Source organism: Azolla caroliniana, unplaced genomic scaffold, assembly GCF_043228905.1.
Source record: "Azolla caroliniana isolate FFs.n. ecotype wild unplaced genomic scaffold, voAzoCaro1.0.p SCAF_20, whole genome shotgun sequence".
Classification (NCBI taxonomy): Eukaryota; Viridiplantae; Streptophyta; class Polypodiopsida; order Salviniales; family Salviniaceae; genus Azolla; species Azolla caroliniana.
The window spans coordinates 4,072,516-4,094,142 of NW_028230455.1; the positions used below are offsets into that span (position 1 = coordinate 4,072,516).

Genomic DNA, 21,627 nt, shown 5'->3' on the forward strand with positions numbered 1-21,627 from the left:
TCGATTTCTTCTCTGTTGATGAGTCGGTTCTGTTGATCGTCGACGTGTACCACAACACAATTGAATAGATTCGATTAAACAACCACACGCTCTGATACCAGGTAAAGAAAATGATGAGCACGAGTGGCTGAGATGCAGTGAAAGGATTGTGTGTGTCTGTGTATGCGTGTATGCACGTAAGGCAAAATAGAGAGAGAGAGAGAGAGAGAGACAGAGACAGAGAGAGAGCTTAAGATAGAGATAAAAGACTGTATATTACATTAACCAAAATACTTTCAACAGTAACTAAGTTACAAGGGGTTGGTTTAAATACCAACTAAGCTAGGGTAAGTGCCCTATCTACTATTTACAAAATTAGCCTGGTATGTCCATGAGCTAGTGTGAAACCTATTACTATGGGAAGTTGAGTGCGACTCTCAAGACGGAGCAAACGGCAGCGGCGGCAGAGTCAAGAAGGACAGAGCCAATCGGAAGAAGGCCAAGACCCGGACGTGGTCCGATGTGGTGAAGTTAGGTCACTAATATTTACATTAGTAAAGGGTATGTTCACTAATCTTAAAAAGGGGGCTAATGTGATTGGATAGAAGGAATGATAGGTGCATGCACTATCATGATTTGAGCAACCAATGAATGGAGACAGACCCTTTTAGAAAGGCACATCTATTCAAGGGGCCTAGGAAAAGGTATAAATATGAGGCTTAACTGCCCTCATAAGCACATTACGTCGGAAGGTTGGTGTCTTAGACTCGGTGGTGAGGGCTAGGCTTCCATCTTGACGATCGTGTTTATCTCTTCCAAGGTATTAGTCATCCTAATATCCGGCCTTATGGGACGTCGGTGGTAGGTTGGCTATGTCTAGATCATAGCTTGGGGGTGGTCGGGTGGAACGGGTTTTTCTATCCAATCTATTTTCCTTCTTTTACTTTACTTTGGTCTATTGATTAGTAATAGACTCTTAATAGGATGGGGTGTCAAATGAGAGTTGTTTGGTGGATATTTAACACTTGAATGTTGATAGAAATATAAACACAAAAAAGAAAGTTGGTTTCAAGGCAAATTCGAATATGACGATGGATTCTAGTTTAAACTAGAATATGCAGTAGTCTCCTCCAACCAACGGGTGCATAGATGCTATCGTGTTCGCAAAGACTAAATTTCGCGTTAGCGAAGACTAAATTACATGACCAAATGAATGGATCTTGTCGATATGTATGTCTACTACAACTACCAATACTACTACTACTACTACTCTACATACTACTATCTACTACTATTATGTACTATTTACTACAAGTATGTAGTGGTGGGCATAATATGTATACATTACATATATGTACATACATATATACCACCAAAAGCCCTAACCTAAAACCCTAGGCCCCAAAGATTGCTCTGTTTTGGGATAGATATAATAAACCTAAAATATCCTGCCTGATCTTTGGAAGGGAAGGAGAAGAGGAGCGGAGGACACTTTTCTTTCTTGCGCGTTAACAATGGTGGCTCTGCTGATCGCCTCTTCTAGGCTGATGATCTCTCAGGTACGAATACCATGGAAAAGGACCTTCTTCCCCTTTCTCTGCGTCTGTCTTTTTGCTCCAAATATAAGAAGCATTCGTTAACCATCGTTTTTTGGTGAGAGGAAACGTTATATTGAGCAAATACCAGATGCACGTAATATAGATCATCAGCAGAAATACGTACATATATGTCTGCGTATAAATTCTTGGCGATCTATGCTTAGGTTGCTGTGGTTTCGAATAGCTGTTACATCTCTAAGCATAACCTTTTAAGGTCCACATTGAATGTGCTTTAAATCTTTGTTGGAATCATTGCTTGTCTAGATAGACAGGACGATTGTTGTGGTTTGGTATGTAGGCTAAATTCTTTGAAAGTTTGCAAAAAGGAACTTCAAACAAATGAAATGCCTAATGTTGTACTAAACTGTAGTTATGATGTTAGTTGTCTGTAAATATTCGTTATATTTGGAATATTTCTGTTCACTTGCTTATGTCCGGCTGGGGTGTGCTTCATATTTCGTTTTCACCTACTGAAGTGCTTAAATTTGAAACCCATTTCGGGCTTCATATGGAGGCCGAAGTTTAAACTGATTGAATGGTTGCAAAGAAATCTGTGTAATATCTATTATTTTAGGATGATCTCCCTCAATTTGAGACCTCATGATACGAATGCATGGGTGCTCAGAGGTCATTGAAGTAGCGACCCTGAGTAAAAAGTAGTTTTACTGTTTCTTCTCACTTTTATAATCATTACAGAAATACAGAGTTGTATGTTTCTTTTACTTTGCTTGATTACTTCAGAGAGACCAGCCTTTTTATGTTCCTGTGGATCACCAGGCTAAATGCAAGAAGCCAGAAGTTTTTAAGATTTAGTGGCTCTTAAGTAAATGAGAAGTTTGTAAATACTTCTTTTCGCCCGATTCATGGCCAAGCTCTTATATGTGTGTTTCCTCTCTCACTTCAGCCCAAGGAGAGACAAGTTAATGTGTGCTTTGTTTGGTCAGAGGACAAGTTTATTGTTCCCTTTTTCCAGTTTCGTAAGCATATTCGGTGAAGATAGTAGGGCACATACTTGACGGTTTAGTGGTGATGCAGGTGCTTTCCGGTTTGAGATTGCCATCCTATTCGAAGAGAATGTTCTCTTTTAGCTCAACAACAAATTCCCCCATATCTGTCATGAAGGATCTTATCTTGTACAACCATAATGCTCGAGTATCGGTCGGACTCTTTCACTCCAGTTTATTGGCCAGACCAAGTCTCTCACTGCATAGAGGGCCAGAAATCAATCCACATGAGAACAGAAGCTTTTCTACAAATGCAAGTCCAGATAATCAAGTGCCTCCTCAGCCACAGCCTTCAAGTACTTTTGATGTATGTACTAAGTTCCCATTTTCGTTTTCAAGTGTATACAAATGTGTAAATATATACACATCTACATATGTATAAATATGTATACTTACCTGCATACATATCTACATATTTGAACATATGTATCCTATATATACATATACAATATGAAGATATATATACATGTATACGTGTATATATATTATATAGATACATATAAATATAGATATATACATCCATGCAAATGCTCATATTATATACATGGATATACATATCGTTATGCATATGTACATCCATACATATATTTATACACGTCAATATGCATTATATAGATATATATTGTTCATTTATTCAAATATTTGTTCTCAGACTTTATTAATATCTATAATAAACACATGTACACACAGATGCTGATCATAATATTGGATTTCGATTTTGGATTATATATCTTGATCACTCTTACAAAAGTTATGGATATTGGAAATGCCATTATAGCCCATTCTGATAGGCAACATGTGAAATAAACATTCTGGCAGGATGTAGAGCCGGATATGTATCAACAATCATCATCGATAAGAAGGCGGCCATACAATTTGGAGGCTAAGATGCGGATGAAGCAATATCGAAGGGAGGCAATGCAAAGGCAGCGCGCACAAGAGATTGAAGATGAAGAAAGGAACTTTCAGCTTGACTATTCGAAATTGTATAAAAAGGGTGATCCAGGAACAGTGCAAGGTATTGTAAAAGACATTATTACGGTAGGATACTTCATGAAACTGCCCAATGGCAGAGAAGGATTTTTGCCGTGTTCACAATTTGGTTGCTCAGGTGGCATTCCTTTGCTGACTCGGATATTTAAGGTCGGTGATGAAATTACTGTGAGAGCAGAAATTGTGGGAGATGGAGGTAAAGATAGGCTTTATTGTAGGGATTGCGAAAAATGGGCTTAGCTTTGTGATAAGGATTGCAGGAAATTAGCTTATATATGGGATGTGTGAAGCTGAGGTGAAGACCATCTTTACTGTAATGGTATGCTAGTTAACACTGTTATGCTCATGCAGAGGCAGAAAGCTATTTTTTTGCCATGCTTTTATTTTATGTAAATTTGGTAGGTTATATATCATGCTTACTTTTGGGAGACTCACCTAATTTTTGTCATCAATTCTAGTTAGATATTATATTGTCAAACATAACTTTCAGATGCTGCATAATACTGCATGTTCATTACCAGGTGCTATAAAATACATCTTTTTTGCTTCATGATGAAATCGGTTGGTTACCTGCATTGGTGAAAGATTTTTAAGTTGATCTGTAAAAGAATGTATTCATATGAAAGATGACTTTAATACTTAGTCATTGCTATTTTAACTGACTATAGTGTAATATCCTTTAGACAACCTGTGGTAGCAAGAAGGTATTGCAAACCTTGTTCTGAGGAGAAGTCAGTGTTATACATAAATCAACCTTTTCTTTATATATACTGGAAATGCCAGTGTCTTACTATCCCTACGGCCTCTTTTCAATATGATTCTGTACCTCTTTTTAGTGATTAAGATAGATAAATCTAAGTATGGGTCTTTTCTTACAATCTCCCATAAACACAGGAAAATCACAAACAAAAATTACCAATGATGTTTGTATAAGCAAATAAACCAAACCAAATTTGTCTCTCTTAGGGGTAGACCCTAAAGGCTTAAGAAAAGAGGTGAATTTGTAAAATCAATGCTCTGGAGATTGCTTAGAAAAAAATTAAGAGGAAGAGAGAATAGATAGATAGATAGATAGATAGATAGATTGTATTATTGTCTTCAGAGGTAAAAAATGACCTATGAGACTGAAAAAATTACATTTCATGTGATGTGTGGAAGTGAGTAGCGACTTGAAATGTTCAAGAACTTCACCAATGAATGTTGCAATTGGGAGTGCACATTGTGGTTGTGAGAAAAATTTGTGCAAGGATTGGGCGTGGTTGAAGATGTGTGGAAAATATGGTTGAATATGGTCAAAAGTAGAGCATTGTATCAAAGTGTGATACTTGCACTCTCAGACATGTTTAGGGCAAAGTGTGCATAGTCAACCACTCTCATCACTTGTGCCCTATGCCTCGTCTCACATTGCAATGCATGTGAGCTAAGTCGCATGGAAGCAATGGTTCGAATAGAAGCCAATGGAATGGGCTCTAACATGTATCGATGTGTAAGTTTTCCCCGTTTTGCGAAGAATATGGTTTTGTAGTTTGGTGCAATGTGTAGTATAATGTATGAAGTGTGAGCCTCAATATTTTTCCCATGTCATGATACATTGGCATTGCAAAATGGCCTCATTTACAGAGGAATTTAGTGATGTATCATGAAGTAAATGTGTTGCATCCCATCTACCTAACCACTTTTTCATATCTTATATCCAATTAGAACACAAAATTTTGCTTTTATGCGTCTTTTGGATCTTTTTGCTTGCTTCACATACGATTCTAGGAAGTTGATGTGAGGGACTCTTTGTTCCTCATTTGAACACAAAAGAGATTAAGGGGAGAATTAAAGGTAGCTAAAATTGATGAAATGTAAATCTTGCAATTTCATCCTCTTTTAGATTTTGCAAATTATAATTATATCTCCTTTCACATTTGTGGACATTGGCTCTCTTAGGCTTTGTCTTGGGCCAAGATAATTGTGTTTTGTTGGTTGGTTAGAGAGTTGCTTGAGGTTGGTGTGTAAAGATTTTGAATAGTGCAAGGGGGGGGGGATATGTGTCTCTTGGGGTAGGTTGGGGAGGTATAAGTTGACATTATTGGTTGAAAATTGAGAATTTGGATTCATGGTAAGTTTAAACATTTTCCATTGATTGCATAGGAAGAGTTGCCATTGAGTTGGTTTGTGATTGAGGTCAAACGCTAGACCTCAACAAGGATGATAACATTGTTGGTACAGTGGTGCTTTAATGTGGGGTCTTTAAGGAGAACACAAAGCAGTTGTAGTATGTGAACAATCTCTTGAATGTTTGGGTTGTGGATATTGATATGATGACGATTTAGTCCATTCATCTATTCATTCAGAGAATCACTACTTAGTACTTGAGGTAGAATTCAACATGAGGGTGGGATATGTTCGGCCTACTATGAGGAGGTCTTTCCATGATGGACCATATCAATCTTTATTTTGAAGTACAAATCTTCGAAAAATGGTAGTGTCCATGTGCAATGGTGGATAATCGTTTTACTTAGCAACAAGATAGGGTATAAAACTTGTATAGTAAAAGTAAGGATGGGCGGGCATATTCTTAAAGTTATTCCTATTTATCACTCATTAGTGTGTCATGCTACGATCTCATATGTGAGTCTCTTCGAAAGTATGTTAGCCTTTAAATGTTTTCGTGAGTTTCTGAACAATTTGTATGCACCTGTTGATTTCTTCTCTTAGGTTGGCGATCTTTGTATGTTCCTCAATTTTTCCTGCCATCCGTTGGTGAACTTCTTGAGTGGCATTGTAGCAAAGTCGGATTTCTCCATGCCCTTTGTGCAATGTTTGGAGGGTTTTATTATTTGTCCATAGCAAGTGCAAGAGGTTCTTTTTATGTTTATTGAGTTTAGAGTTCTTGTTGTTTGCTATGACACAAGTTTTATAACACCTTCTTGTGGTTTGAATTCTTTAGCCAATGTCAACAATAATTTTATCACTAGGTTTCATTCGATATCTCACTTCTAGGTGATGGTTTTCTTCCACTATGGTCTACTATGTGGTCTTCAATGAAGTTCAACGAGATGCCATTAAGGCGTCACTACTATAATCATGTCTTGTTCACTAAGCCTTGCTACTACTTTATTTGGCTTGTCTCTACAATAATCAATGTAGTCATTACTCAAAGGGTGATCATCAAAGGCTCGAGTATATAGAATGAACTTGCGGGTATGCTTTACATTTTCCCAGATTTGAGGTTCTCATTCTCATTAGGGGTGATTGATGGTCATGTCAAAACTTGGTATTCCATTCCCTAATTCCCTACATTGGGGTGAATTTCTTTTATAGGACCGATTGCTTAGAGCTAATGCAACATGTGGTCATTACATGTTTACTCAACTCTCTATTTCAAAAAATGTTGGTGTTCGTGTTGAGAATATCTTGTCCAAATGGATAGCTAGCTTCTTTTTGTGGTGTATCCTCCATGAATGTTGTGTGATTTGTGCTCTAGAAAGGTTGGACTTGAAGGTGCATTATGTCGCTTGTGATTACATGTGTGGATACTTGTTTTGGGATTCTACTTTTTTGTCATTTTGCAATTTTAATTATAAAAAATTATAATGTGCTTACAATATAATCATATGAGGTGGTGCTATGTTAATGTCTAATTTTGTGCACAAGTATTGACCCATGAACCACATAAAATTTAGGTATAGTTTTCATTTGACCTTGTTTCCTTCCACGTGTTTGATTACTTGAGCCTCCCAATCCACTAACATCTAGTTCTACAATACAAGCTAGTGCTCAATGTATGTAGTGTAGTTCTATTGGAATTTCCAATAGTTGCCAACCTTCATTCCCTTTGTATTCCTGAAAGCATCAGGGGATTATGTCGGATAGCTCGCATGTCTTTTGTTTGATTTGAACCGGTGCCCCACTTATTGAAAGGTGGTAGACTAAGACAAAGGTTGTTGATTGAAAATTCAAAATTTACTGTGGGGTCATTGTAAAGAATCGGGTATGATTCTTGTGTAGCGGAAGAGATGTGTGTTATGTGTATGTGTGAGAGGAATTAGAGGAGAGATGAGAGAACACTAGATAGATAGACAAGATAAATAAAATACTCAAGAAGAAGGTGTATATTTCACAAGTAGAATAAGAATTACAAAATGTAGCATAATAAGGAGTCACAACCAACTTAGTATGAAGTATGAGGAGGGTGCTTTATATAGAGTCACCCTCTCTCTTCATTAACTTTACAACAACCACTCTCTCTCTCTTGGGGAATGTGAAGACTCATAGTCATGGGGAATATGTAACTCATTAGTTATGTGTCATTAAATATGATTCTATGATGTTGAGCGGCAAGCTCAACCGGAGCCGGATCGACTAAATAAGCCTGAGCTGGTAAGCGAGAGGAATCGGTATGCTGCTGAGCAACCGAGCCGGTAAGCAGTAAGGACCGGTAAGCAAGAGGAGCCGGTATGCCGGATCCAATCCGTGACCAGAAGCCTAGTATAGGTTAGACTACTAGGCAGTTATAGTCTCGTAGTTAGTGTCAGATGCTCGTGTGAGCATTGAAGTACACCGTACTTCTAACAGTCCTGTGTGGACTTGTATAAATAGCGCTGATGAGCGCGTTGTATGTACAGAGCACAGAGTATTCATATAATTTTGAAAATTAGTGTCTTGCTCTCTCTCTCTCTCTCCTGCGTACTCTCTCTCTCTCTCTCTCTCTCCTTGTGTATTGTTCTTTCTAACGCTTCCGCAAGCAATCTTTCACATGGTATCAGAGCGTGTGGGTTGAGAACCTCTACTGCAGACATCTACGCTTGTGAAGGAAACCCTAAAAGATTGGAAAAAAAAAACAGACACAAAAGGAGAAATGGACAGAGGTATGGTTACGTCGCTCCCGGTGGAGAAGCTCGACAAAACCAACTACGCATCTTGGTCATACAAGATGCACTAGTACCTGCTTGGGCATGGCTACTGAAGTTATGTCGACGGAGTGAACGACTCAACACCGGAGACGACACACAAGGACTTCCCAGTGTGGGAACAGGCGGCAAGCAGGGTGATGTACTGCTTCGCGTCCAGTGTCGGTGACTAGCTGCTCAACCATATCCGTGACGCCAAGACACCGAAGGATGCTTGGGGAAACCTGAAAAAGGTTTTCGCCGCAAGCACCACTGCCCGGAAGCTACAACTCAGACAGGAGTTGAGCAATGTTCGACAGAAGAACATGTCGGTGGCAGATTACACAGACCGGATCAAAGGGATCAGTGACTCGCTTGCCTCTATTAACGTCACCGTAGACGAAGACGAGATGGTGCAGGTCGGTCTTGGAGGCCTGGCGTCCAAGTTCGGAGCTTTTCGGACTGCGGTTTGTACAAGGGAGAATACACCCTCATTTTTCAACTTACAGTTGATGCTCCTTGTAGAGGAGAACCACGCCGGTGCATCTACCAGTGCATCCCCAGATAGCCGGATGCTGTACATGGGAGCAGATCGGTCCTGCGGGCGTGGTGGACGAGGCAGGTCGGCACGCAATGGAGGCAGCCGACAAGAGCAGGAACGAAGGCATAGTGAGCATGCCGACAACAGTTCCGGGACTTCCACAAGTAGAGGGAGTCAAGGTGGTGCCGAAGGCCGGCAAGACAAATCCGCTACGGAATGCTGGTACTGTGGCAAAAAGGGCCACAGGGAAAGCGAGTGCTGGAGAAAGCGTGCCGATTCGGACAAATCCGGATCCGGCAAGACCGGTAAGGAAGGCCGACAAAGCTCGCACTACGCAAACAGATCGAGAGGATCCAAGAACGGTAAGGGGCCAACCTTGGTGATGAAGCACAAGGCAAACTCAATGAAGAAGACCACTTCCAAATCGGAGGAAGTGTGGTACGTTGACTCCGGCGCATCGAACCACATGACGAGCCACAGGGAGTGGTTCTCCTTTTTGGAGAAGTCGGATCAACCGGGAGTTGTCAAAACCGAAGACGACACTCCCCACCCGATCGTGCACGTCGGAGAAGTCCCTTTGAGCCACATCGGACAGAGGGGGAAGCTGATGAATGTATTACATGTTCCGACGATCACGAAGAACCTGGTGTCGGTCGGACAGATCGTCGACCAGGGGATGCAGGTGCGGTTTACGCACCTCGGGTGCTTCATTGAGGATGAGGGCGAAGTTATTGCGCAAGGGCGCAGAGATGGGAGGATGTTTATCCTCAACACCAATGATGTCGGCACCGCACTGTTTGCCAAAGGACAGAAGGTCGAGTCGGATATCAACTTGTGGCACAAGCGGATCGGCCACGTCAACTACCGGAGGCTTCAAGACCTGCAAACGGAACAAGTCGTTTTCGGTTTGCCGAAGTTTAGCGGCCGGAGAGCCCAAGTTTGTGAAGCCTGCCAACTCGAGAAGCAACACCGGCTTCCATTCCCCACCGAAAGAAATCGAAGTCGTAACAAGCTTGATCTTATCCATTCGGATGTGTGGGGACCGACTCAAAATGTTAGCATTGGCGGGAGTCGATTTTTCGTCTCCTTCATCGACAACTACACGTGGCCTACGTGGATCTACCTCATTGAGCGGAAGAGCGAAGTCTTCGAGTGTTTCCGGAGCCTCCAAAAGATGGTGGAACGGGAATCAGAGAGAATGATCAAATGCCTACAGTCGGATGGCGGAAAAGAGTACTTTTCCGGCCAATTCAATAGCTATCTGCAACAAAAAGGAATTCAACGAGAATTCAGCTGCAGATACACACCGCAACAGAACGGTGTGGCCGAAAGGAAGAATCGGTCGCTGATTGACGCGGCTAGGGCAATGCTGGAGGAAAAGAGCATGCCCAAGTTCTACTGGGCGGAGGCGGTCCAGACGGCCGTTTACATCCAGAACCAGATCGGGGACAAGTTGTCAGCTCACGAGCTGTATTTCGGGCGCAAGCCGAATTTGAGACACCTTCGGATATTTGGCAACATAGCCTATGTACATGTGCCGGATGAGAAGTGGAGAAAGCTGGATGCAAAATTGGAAAAATGCATCCTAGTCGGCTATGCTCAAGAGCAAAAGGGGTATAAGTATTATAACCCCTGGACGAAGCAGGTTCGAGTCAGCCGAGATGTCAAGTTTGATGAATCGGCATCGTGGTATTCCTTACCGACTCCGACTTCCGATCCCGACCCGATGCCGGAGGATGGGGCTAGTGAGCCTGAACCGGCCCAGGTAGAGAAAGATGAAGTCGGGACTCAAGATGAGAGTCCAGAATCGTTCCGGTTAAGCGGACCGAATGAGAGACTGGATCAGTCCAACTAGTCGGATGATGAGATGACGAGTAGTGGAGACTCTGTCATGCTCTCCCTGCACAAGGAACCGAGGAGACGGTTCACACGCAAAGAGAAAGGGAAGCAGAAGATGCCGGAATTCGAGACCGACAATAATGAGTCAGATCGGTGCGTATCTGACTTCGGCAAGAACATAGGCAGATCTTCGGGAACAAAGACCGAACCGGCCAAGAAGGGTCTCATACCGGGTAACGGTGAGTTACGCCGGTCCACCCGCCAGAAGGATCCCGTTAAACGGTACGGGTATAACAAGTACATGGCGCATCATTATGCGTACATGACCAAGGTCGCGGAAGTGCGTGAGTCGAAGAGCTACGCAGAAGCGGCCAAGGACGCAAATTGGCGTGCCGCTATGGAGGAAGAAATGCGGGCACTGGATGCCAACGGAACTTGGGACCTGGTTGACCCTCCCCGTCACTGTAAACCGATCGTATGCAAGTGGGTGTACAAGGTAATGTACAATGCCGACGGTATAGTTAACCGGTACAAGGCCCGATTAGTGGCGAAGGGATATGCGCAGACCCACGGAATCGACTACGACGAGACCTTCGCTCTTGTAGCGAAGATGACGACGGTTCATGTGGTACCGGCGGTTGCAGTGGCAAGGGGGTGGCATCTTCATCAGATGGATGTGAAGAATGCCTTCCTTCAAGGAGATCTTGAAGAAGAAGTCTTTATGACTCAGCCCCTCGGATTTCAGTCGGAGGTGAACAAGTCGGCGGTTTGCCGGCTGAGGAAGTCGCTGTACGGCTTGAAGCAAGCCCCCCGTGCTTGGAATGCTAAGATCACGCACCGGTTCCGAAAGATGGGGTTTGTTTCCTCTAAGTCAGACTCTTCCCTGTTCATTCGTCAAGGCTCAAACGGTTCGGTGTGTATCTTTCTCTATGTTGATGATTTAGTCATCACCGACACAGGTCTTCCGGAAATCAACCGCGTCAAGTCCCAGTTATCGGACCATTCGATATGAAGGACTTGGGGGACCTTCATTATTTTTTGGGGATCGAGGTGATCCGCACCCTCGACGGCATATTGCTTTCTCAACGCCATTATGTGTTGAATATGCTGTACAAGTTTGGCATGACGGAATGCTGACCTGTCTCTACACCCCTGGACCGGAATCAGAAGATCCGTCCTGACTCCGAACCAGCTTGCGATGAGAAACGGTTCCGACAAATAGTCGAAAGCCTGATCTACTTGACCATCACCCGACCCGACATTAGCTATCCGGTCCGAGTGGTAAGCCAATTCATGCAGAAGCCGACCGTGGAGCACCTTCAGTGCGCGCAACGAATACTGAGGTATGTAAGCGGCACTAAGGACCGGTTTAGGGTTTAGGGGGCTCTTATACTGGCAAGGTATAACCGAAGAGCTTGTCAGTTACACGGATGCCGATTGGGCTGGCCATGCAACGGATCGTCGCTCAACCTCCGGCTTTATGTTTTCTCTTGGGAGTGCGACTGTTGCGTGTCATGATATGGCAAGACTCGAACCCATGACCTTAGGTTATATGGGTCGAGCTCTTGACCATTAGATCATCTATTGTAATACGTAGGATATTATTTTCATTTACATTTTATTATAGGAAATTAGTGTATATTCCAGATTTCTCTGGAACATTCTAGAAGCTTCAGGATTACTCCTGAAAACACTATAAAAGAGGGCACTAGGCATTATGTTGAACCAAATTGGTTCAACGCTAGTCTTAAGCCTTTTAGCCACCATTGTATATTCTCTTCATATAATACATATCTATCTTATCATCACACACACACACACACTCTCTCTCTCTCTCTCTCTCTTTCTCTCTGTCTCACTCACTTCTTCCTTCTCTCGAAGAAGTTCCACACCTCTCATAGTACTAATCCTTCGTTTAGTACTAATTCCTTCTCTATCTCAGTACTGTTCATGACAGTTTGAACCAATTTTCCCTACCTTCTGTCTCTCTCATTTCCTACTAATCTTTTATTCCTCTTTTCTTTCATCCCATGGCCACTGTTAGCACTGAAGAATATCAATCTGTTTTCTCGGAATTTCAATGCTTGAAGGAGAAGTTCCATGCTTTGGAACAAGAAAACCAACAGTTGCTCGGGGATCTTCAGCAAATCTCCTTAGAAAAGCAGCAAACGCAACAAAAACATGGGGAACTTGCGTTACGCGTGCAACAACTCGAAGCAACCATCGTAGCGATGCAACAACAAGGGCTCGGAACACAAGGGATTCATAAAGAACCCAAGATTGGCCTTCCCACGAAGTTCGATGGAACGCGATCGTAGTTTAGAGGGTTCCTTAACCAGGTACGATTAGTTATTCAAATGCATCCTTCCCGATATCCCACCGATGCATCACAAGTGGGTTTAGTAGGCACTTTGTTAAGTGGCTCAGCGTTGTCATGGTTCGCTCCACTATTAGAAAAGGAATCTCCGTTACTCAACAATTTTGAAGAGTTTCTAGGTGAGTTTAAAGCATGTTTCGGAGATACTGACAACATCAGGACCGCAATCAACAAAATCCGGCGATTACGCCAAGGTGACCGTCCAGCCTCCGCATACGCTACAGATTATCGCCTACTCGCCGCCGATATCCCTTGGGATGATCAAGCGTTGATGGAGCAATTCCGTTATGGTTTACGCAACGACGTCAAGGATTTACTATTGACCTTCCCCGAAGAGCCAAAGTCCTTAACAGAAGCAATCAGTCGCGCGGTGAGATGTGACAACCGCCTCTTTGAGCGATGTTCAGAACGACAGCTACAGATGCTGAGGGCAAGATTAGAGCCCACCTACGCCTCAGTGGTAGCAAGACCTTTTCCAAGGGAGTCATATAATGCGCCTCCAGCGAATACTCCGACTCCGATGGAGATTGACACTACACGTCGTCGAGGGCCATTATCCGAAGAAGAAAAGCAGCGACGCCGTACAAATTGACTATGTCTTTACTGCGGTGGACTAGGACATATCGCAATAAATTGCCCCCATAGGCCAAGAAGACAAGTAAACCAAATAGTCGCTAGTTCTAATTGTACTAAATCCGAGCCTATTTCAGTAGCGATATTAGATAGTCCTAATAGTACTAATATCCCAGATCTAGCAAACAAATTTGATGTCCTTAGTCAGTTAGAAGAAGAGTTAAACGACTAAGTCCAGCCAAAATAGGAGCCGTTTGGTTGGATAGCCCTAGATTTGTGCAGCCCATTAGTGGTTCCATTCCCTCTAAGCAAGTTAGTGATGTGTTCGTAGCCCAAGTAATAGTTAGTACTAAAAGTACCCCTCCAGTACATGTCCTAGCACTCCTAGATTCCGGAGCTAACTCTTGCTTTATGGATAAGAAATTTGCTCAAGCTCATAAGATATCCCTAAGAAAACTCCAGTGTCCAACCTCTGTAGTAGACATTGATGGACGTCCCATTGCTTCCGGAAATATCATAGAAGAGTCAGAGCCCATTAATATTGTCCTAGATAACTTAGCATGTGTAGTATCATTTAATATTAGTAGTATCCCAGAACATCCTATAGTTTTAGGATTACCGTGGTTCGAGTTACATAACCCAGACATAGATTGGAGAACAAGAGAAATCCGGTGTCGACAAACCCAAGGGTCAACTCAGAAGATGGCAACCATTTCGCTACGTCAGTTGCGTAAAGAAGGGCGCAAGGAGGAAATGTTCCTCTTTGCAATATCAGTAAACCCCTCCAGCACCACTAAAGAAGAATCCACCATTCAACTTCCCGAGAAGTATCGTCATTACGCCGATGTGTTTGATAAAGTACAAGCCAACACACTTCCTCATCATCGACCGTACGATTGCCCCATCGATTTACAACCGGGAAAAGAGCCGCCATGGGGACCGATCTACAATTTGTCACCAACCGAGTTGGAAGTCCTTCGGGCCTATATAGAGGAGAATTTGGAAAATGGTTTCATTCGGCATTCGAAATCTCCAGCCGGCGCGCCCATTTTCTTCGTAAAAAAAAAAGATGGATCGCTTCGTCTCGTTGTAGATTACCGTGGCTTGAATAAGGTTACAATCAGGAATAGGTATGCTCTTCCCCTTATCTCAAGTCTTTTAGAACGGATCAATGGTGCCAGGTTCTTCACGAAGATCGACTTACGAGGAGCATATAACCTCGGACGGATCCGACTAGGAGACGAATGGAAGACCGCGTTTCGCACCAGATATGGGCACTTCGAGTATACGGTCATGCCGTTCGGCCTCACTAATGCGCCGATAGTCTTCCAACACATGGCTAATGATATATTCCGAGATCTATTGGATGATTGTTTGATCATCTATTTGGATGATCTACTGGTTTATTCAAAGACCCAAGAAGAACATGATTCTCATGTACTATTAGTACTAAAACGACTTCGAGAACATGGTCTGTATGCAAAGCTGGAAAAATGTAGTTTCGGGTGCAACCAAGTGGAATTTCTCGGCTACATCATTTCGTCAGAAGGCATCTCCATGGACCCAGCTAAGGTCAAAACGGTGGTAGAATGGTAGACTCCGCGTTCGGTGCGGGATGTGCAATGCTTCTTAGGCTTTGCCAATTTTTACCGGAAGTTCATACAAGATTACTCAAAGATCGTTCTACCTCTCACACAACTTACCAGGAAGCGACAACCGTTCATTTGGCCTGAAGAAACGGACATGGCTTTTGAGAGTCTTAAAAAGGCATTTACATCGGCTCCAATTCTAGCTCATGTCGATCCGGAAAAACCATTCATTATCGAAGCTGACGCATCGGATTTTGCATTGGGGAGCATTCTGTCACAACAGGGGAATGATGAGAGGCGACATCCTGTGGCTTTTCACTCACGCAAGTTTGACGCCGCCGAAATCAACTACGAAATTCATGATAAGGAGCTATTGGCAATAGTGGATTCTTTTATGCAATGGAGGCATTTTCTGGAGGGATCCTCTCATCCAGTCACCGTATTTAGTGACCACAAGAATCTTGCCTACTTTCAGGATGCTTGTGTGTTGAATCGACATTAAGCTCGGTGGGCCCACTTCCTCACGCGTTTCGACTTCAAAATTACATATCGTCCAGGGAGGCACCAAGGGAAGGCAGATGCATTATCACAACGTTCGTATCTAGCACCCCGTCTCGGCGAGCTAGCTTTCGATAACCAAAAACAAGTCATCTTGGGACCGACACGACTACAAGCAACACAGATCTTTGACATGCCTATGGATTCCCGCGTTATCGATACCATACGTGAAGACTTGAAGACAGATGCGTTCGCCCAAGCTATACTAGCACAAATTGATCCCTCTCGAGCGTCGTGTTCACAGTCGCAACCACCAGGTACGGACTATCGGCAATTCAAATACCATGATGGATTACTCTTCTTTAAAGAACTTTTGTATGTTCCTAATGGTTCTTGCCGCCTTCGGGTAGTACAAAACTGTCATGACACATATACAGCTAGGCATTTTGGTAGTACTAAAACATTACATTTAGTACAACGAACATTCTAGTGGCCCTGTATACGACAATTTGTCGAGGATTTTGTTCGGACCTGTGATACATGTTGTAGAGCGAAAATGCCAAGGCATCATCCATATGGTTTATTAGAATCATTACCAATTCCAAGAAAGCCGTGGCAATCCATTGCTCTAGACTTCATCACAGATCTTCCAGTCTCTAAGGGGTTCAATGCGATTCTAACGGTGGTCGATCGATATACGAAGATGGCTCATTTCTTGCCATGACTAAGGAGATCTCCAGTGAAGACACTGCCGAAATTGTCATGCGTGAAGTATGTCGGCATCATGGACTTCCCGATAGTATCATCAGCGACCGTGGACCCCAGTTCGTGTCAAAATTCTGGAAGCACCTTTTTAACATGCTCAAGGTCACTTGTAACCTCTCCTCCGGCTACCACCCACAAACCGACGGCCAAGCTGAACGAACAAATCAAACGTTGGAGTAGTATCTGCGGTGCTTTCTCAGCTATCATCAAGATGACTGGGCAGATATTCTCCACTTCGACGAATTTGCCTATAACAACTCTATCCACGCATCCACTAAAGTTACGCCAGTTTATGCTTATACAGGATGTCACCCCCGGTGGAGTGTACTTGAAACCCCAGAGGTGTGAACCCCAGAGGTGTCCACAAATCCGTGCGCGGAGGATTGTTTGGAGCAGTTACGCAAGATACAAGCGGATTTATCTACTCATCTCCAACAAGCTCAACAAACACACAAGGTCTACGCGGATCGTCATCGACTTCCATCCAGTTTTAATATTGGAGATCGGGTGTGGCTGCTACGACGACACATCAAGACTACTCGTCCATGTGAGAAGTTAGATTATCGGCGATTAGGTCCTTTCCGTATTATTGGACAGATTAATGATGTTGCTTTTCGTCTCGATCTACCTCCTCAACTTCGGATACATCCGGTGTTTCATAGTTCTCTCCTCGAACCCTACCACGAGAGCACCATCCCAGGACGTCTTATCCAACCTCCACCCCCGATCGAGCTTGAAGATGGGCTGGAGTACGAGGTTGCCGCCATCCTTGATTCCAAGATTGTTCGCAACAAGCTCTACTATCTCATCGATTGGCTAGGCTATAGCCCCAACGAATGTACTTGGGAACCGATCGAGAATGTGACCAATGCTCGTGCTCTTCTTGAAGACTTCGATCATCAATATCCACACAAACTAGGTCCTCAATCCAAGACGACTCGTGACACTCGTCGTTTTAAAGGGGGGATAGTGTCATGATATGGCAAGACTCGAACCCATGACCTTAGGTTATATAGGTCAAGCTCTTGACCATTAGATCATCTATTGTAATATGTAGGATATTATTTTCATTTACATTTTATTATAGGAAATTAGTGTATATTCTAGATTTCTCTAGAACATTCTAGAAGCTTCAAGATTACTCCTGAAAACACTATAAAAGAGGGCACTAGGCATTATGTTGAACCAAATTGGTTCAACGCCAGTATTAAGCCTTTTAGCCACCATTGTATATTCTCTTCATATAATACATATCTTTCTTATCATCTCTCTCTCTCTCTCTCTCTCTTTCTCTCTGTCTCGCTCACTTCTTCCTTCTCTCGAAGAAGTTCCACACCTCTCATAGTACTAATCCTTCATTTAGTACTAATTCCTTCTCTGTCTCAGTACTGTTCATGACATTGCGTGGAGCAGCAAAAAGTAGCCAACAGTGGCTCTATCCAACACTGAGGCTGAATACCGGGGCGCGACTGTTGCCACCTACGAAGCCATTTGGCTTCGGCGACTATTGCAAGACCTGCGGATCAAGGTACCGACCCCGATCCTGATCTACTGCGATAACCTCAGCAGCATGCAGTTGGTCAAGAACCCTGTGTTCCATGCTCGCACAAAGCACATAGAAGTGCATTATCACTTCATGCGAGAGCGGGTCCTGAGCGGTGAAGTTGAACTACGGTATGTTCACACGGATCGGCAAGTTGCAACACTTTACCGAAATCCTTGGTGTTCAGCATCTCAACCTACCGCACTTGAGGGGGAGACACAAGGGCAAAGACACTACCGAAACGGGCAAAGGCAAAACTGTTGAACCCGTAGGTAAGAGAAGAACCTGTAGAGGTGGCGACAAGAAGAAAAATGAAGCCGAGTCGACGAAGGAAGTCGGCACATCCGAACAGGTCGGAGTAAGCGGCTGTGGAGAAGAAGTGTACACTCAGGAAGAGAAGTTCATGCTGTGCGGAGGTCATCACGATCGTAATGGCCATGATGCGTAGTCGAATGAAGAATTCGACTTCGGTGAACCAGCTGAAGAAGCCAAGGGAAGTACGGAGAAGGCCAAGATCCGGATGTGGTCCGATGTGGTGAGAGGCCTGAAGCCGAAAATCGAATCTGAGGATACTGATTCGGACAAGAGCTGGAAGGAGTCGGAGACAGCCGATTCGGATCAATAGACGGATCCGGATGAGTCGGATCAACGAAAGGCCAAGGAGACACGGACGCAGCGGAAGTCGATGCCACCGCGGTGGAACCGACAGATTTGCAAGCGCCAGAGTCATAGCAGCGAAGGAGCTGAGATGGGCCTATTGAGCAGACATGCCGAAGGTCGAGGCGCGCAGAACCAAAGGGGTCGTGGCAAACGGGACCGGACCGGACAAGGAGTGCGAGCAAGGCGAAGCGATGCCAGGAGAAGTCGGTTGGAAGAACCGGCTGCCACAGAGGTTGACACTACGACCCTACCTCAGGTTGAGCTTGAGGGGGAGTTTTGAGCGGCAAGCTCAACCGGAGCCGAATCGGCTGAATAAGCTTGAGCCGGTAAGCGAGAGGAATTGGTATGCCGGTGAGCAACCGAGCTGGTAAGCAGTAAGGACCGGTAAGCAAGAGGAGCCGGTATGCTGGATCCAATCCGTAACCGGAAGCCTAGTATAGGTTAGACTACTAGGCAGTTATAGTCTCGTAGTTAGTGTTAGATGCTCGTGTGAGCATTGAAGTACACCGTACTTCTAACAATCCCGTGTGGACTTGTATAAATAGCGTTGATGAGCGTGTTGTATATACAGAGCACAAAGTATTCATATAATTTTGAAAATTAGTGTGTCTTGCTCTCTCTCTCTCTCTATCTCTCCTGCGTACTCTCTCTCTCTCTCCTTGTGTATTGTTCTTTCTAACGCTTCCGCAAGCAATCTTTCACATATGACACATAGTTAATGTGTAGAGAGTAGTGGTATGACTCTTGACCTTTGACTCATCATAGATTCTCAAAAGTTGTGTTCACATGTTGTGCTATGTTGAGCTTGATTCTCAACACACCCCCTCAAGCTCAATTCGGGTTGGTTCCTTTCGATTGATGTCCGCTTCGGTTGGTATCCGGTTCAGATGATCTCCGTTGTCCGTTTTGGCTCGTACCCGGTTCGGTCGGTATCCAATTCTCGTTTGTACTCCCCCTCAAGCTTGGTAAGTCAGGGAGCATAAATCCAAGGTCTGATATGAATTGCCGAAGCTTGTCGGCTCCTAGGGCTTTGGTGAAGATGTTGGCCGTCTGAAGATTCATGTTGATGTGTTGAAGGTCGACATCTCCAGCCTGTACGCTCTCTCGAATGAAGTGATAGTGCACTTCGATGTGCTTTGTGCGTGCGTGGAACACCGAGTTCCGAGCCAGATATATACTGCTCATGTTGTCGTAGTAAAGGGGAATAGGATCCTTGATGGGAACGCCCAGATCCTTCAAAATCCTCTTGAGCCATACGACTTCACATGCAGCTACGGCTGCGCCCCTGTATTCCGCCTCCGTACTCGAAAGAGCGACGATAGGATGCTTCTTGCTACTCCACGAAATCGCTTCGCTGCCGAGGGAGAAGACAAATCCGGAGGTCGATCGTTGAGAGGCTTTGTAGCCAGCCCAGTCTGCATCTGTGTACCCTTTGAGTCTTATTGGTGTGGCCGATGCGTAGAGAACGTCGTAATCCATTGTGCCGCTCACGTATCGTAATACTTGCTTAACGCAATCCAAGTGAATGTCGCATGGTTTTTGCATGAATTGGCAGAGGAGTCTGACTGGATAGCTAAGGTCAGGTCAAGTGATCGTGAGGTAGACGAGGCTCCCGATCAGTTGACGATATTGGGTCGGCTCGGATTCATCTGTGCAAGAGTCAACATTTAGTTTGAGGTTTCGATCGAGAGGTGTAACGACCGATTTGCACTCAGTCATCCGGAACTTGTATACCGAGTTGAGAATGTAGTGCCGTTGAGAGATCATAATGCCAACCGGAATCCGAATTACTTCGATGCCAAGGAAGTAATGGAGCTCCTTCATGTCTGTCATCTTGAATTTTCTGGAGAGGAGGGACTTGACCTTGTTGATGTCGACTAGACTTTCACCTCCAATGACCAGATCATCCACGTATAGGATGATGACAATTAAGCTTCTAGAGTCGTGTCGTACGTAGAGGGAGTTGTCGGATTTCAACATTCGAAAGCCGATTGATGAAGATATTGTGTAATCTTCGAATGCCAAGCATGCGGTGCTTGCTTGAGGCCGTAGAGAGGCTTCTTGAGTTGGCATACAGCTTTTGGATGAATGCGCGATTCGAAGCCGGGTGGTTGTACCATGTACACCTCGTCTAATTCGTCTTGAAGAAAGGCGTTCTTGACGTCCATTTGGTGGAGGTGCCACCCTTTTGCCACTGCAAGTGCGATCACGGTTCACACTGTCGTATTTTTGCCATCGGGGCAAAGGTCTCTTCGTAGTTGACGCCATGTGTTTGTGCGTATCCCGCTACGAGTCGAGCTTTGTAGCGGTTGATGGAGCCGTCGGCATTATACTTCACCTTGTAGATCCATCTACATCCGATCGCCTTCCTGTGCGGTGAGTGGGGAATGATATCCCATGTGTTGTTCTTGCATAGTGCACGCATCTCCTCGTTCATTGCTTCGATCCATCGCGGGTCCTTCGTGGCTTCGGAAAAGGTTTCTGGCTCCCCTATTGTTGCGATCTTCATCATAAAGGTGTAATGGTATGCCATATAATCGTTGTAGCCAAATCGGGTTACGGGGTTCTTTTCACGGGTGGATTGGCGGAGCTTCTCGTTTGCGGATACTACGGCGTTCTCCACTCCATTTGTCCGGATCTCAAGGCCTTCGAACTCACTATCGAGGGAGTGAGTCGATTCGTTGCCGTCGAAGTGATCTTCTTCATACTCCGGCATTTTCGCCTTCCCTTTGTCCATCTTCGGACTCAACCGAGATGTGCTTTGATCGCTCGAGGGCTCTTGTGGTCC

At 44.2% G+C, this 21,627-nt stretch overlaps 1 protein-coding gene across 1 annotated transcript; it reads left to right on the forward strand.

Annotated features, from left to right (window-relative positions):
- The first annotated feature begins 1,415 nt into the window (after positions 1 to 1,415).
- LOC147850823 (uncharacterized) lies at positions 1,416 to 4,000 on the forward strand. Its single transcript, XM_087336038.1, has 3 exons — positions 1,416 to 1,538; positions 2,613 to 2,888; positions 3,401 to 4,000. The coding sequence occupies exons 1-3, from the start codon at positions 1,494 to 1,496 to the stop codon at positions 3,812 to 3,814; spliced, it is 735 nt and encodes a 244-aa protein (XP_087192164.1). The 5' UTR covers positions 1,416 to 1,493; the 3' UTR covers positions 3,815 to 4,000.
- Positions 4,001 to 21,627: the final 17,627 nt, after the last annotated feature.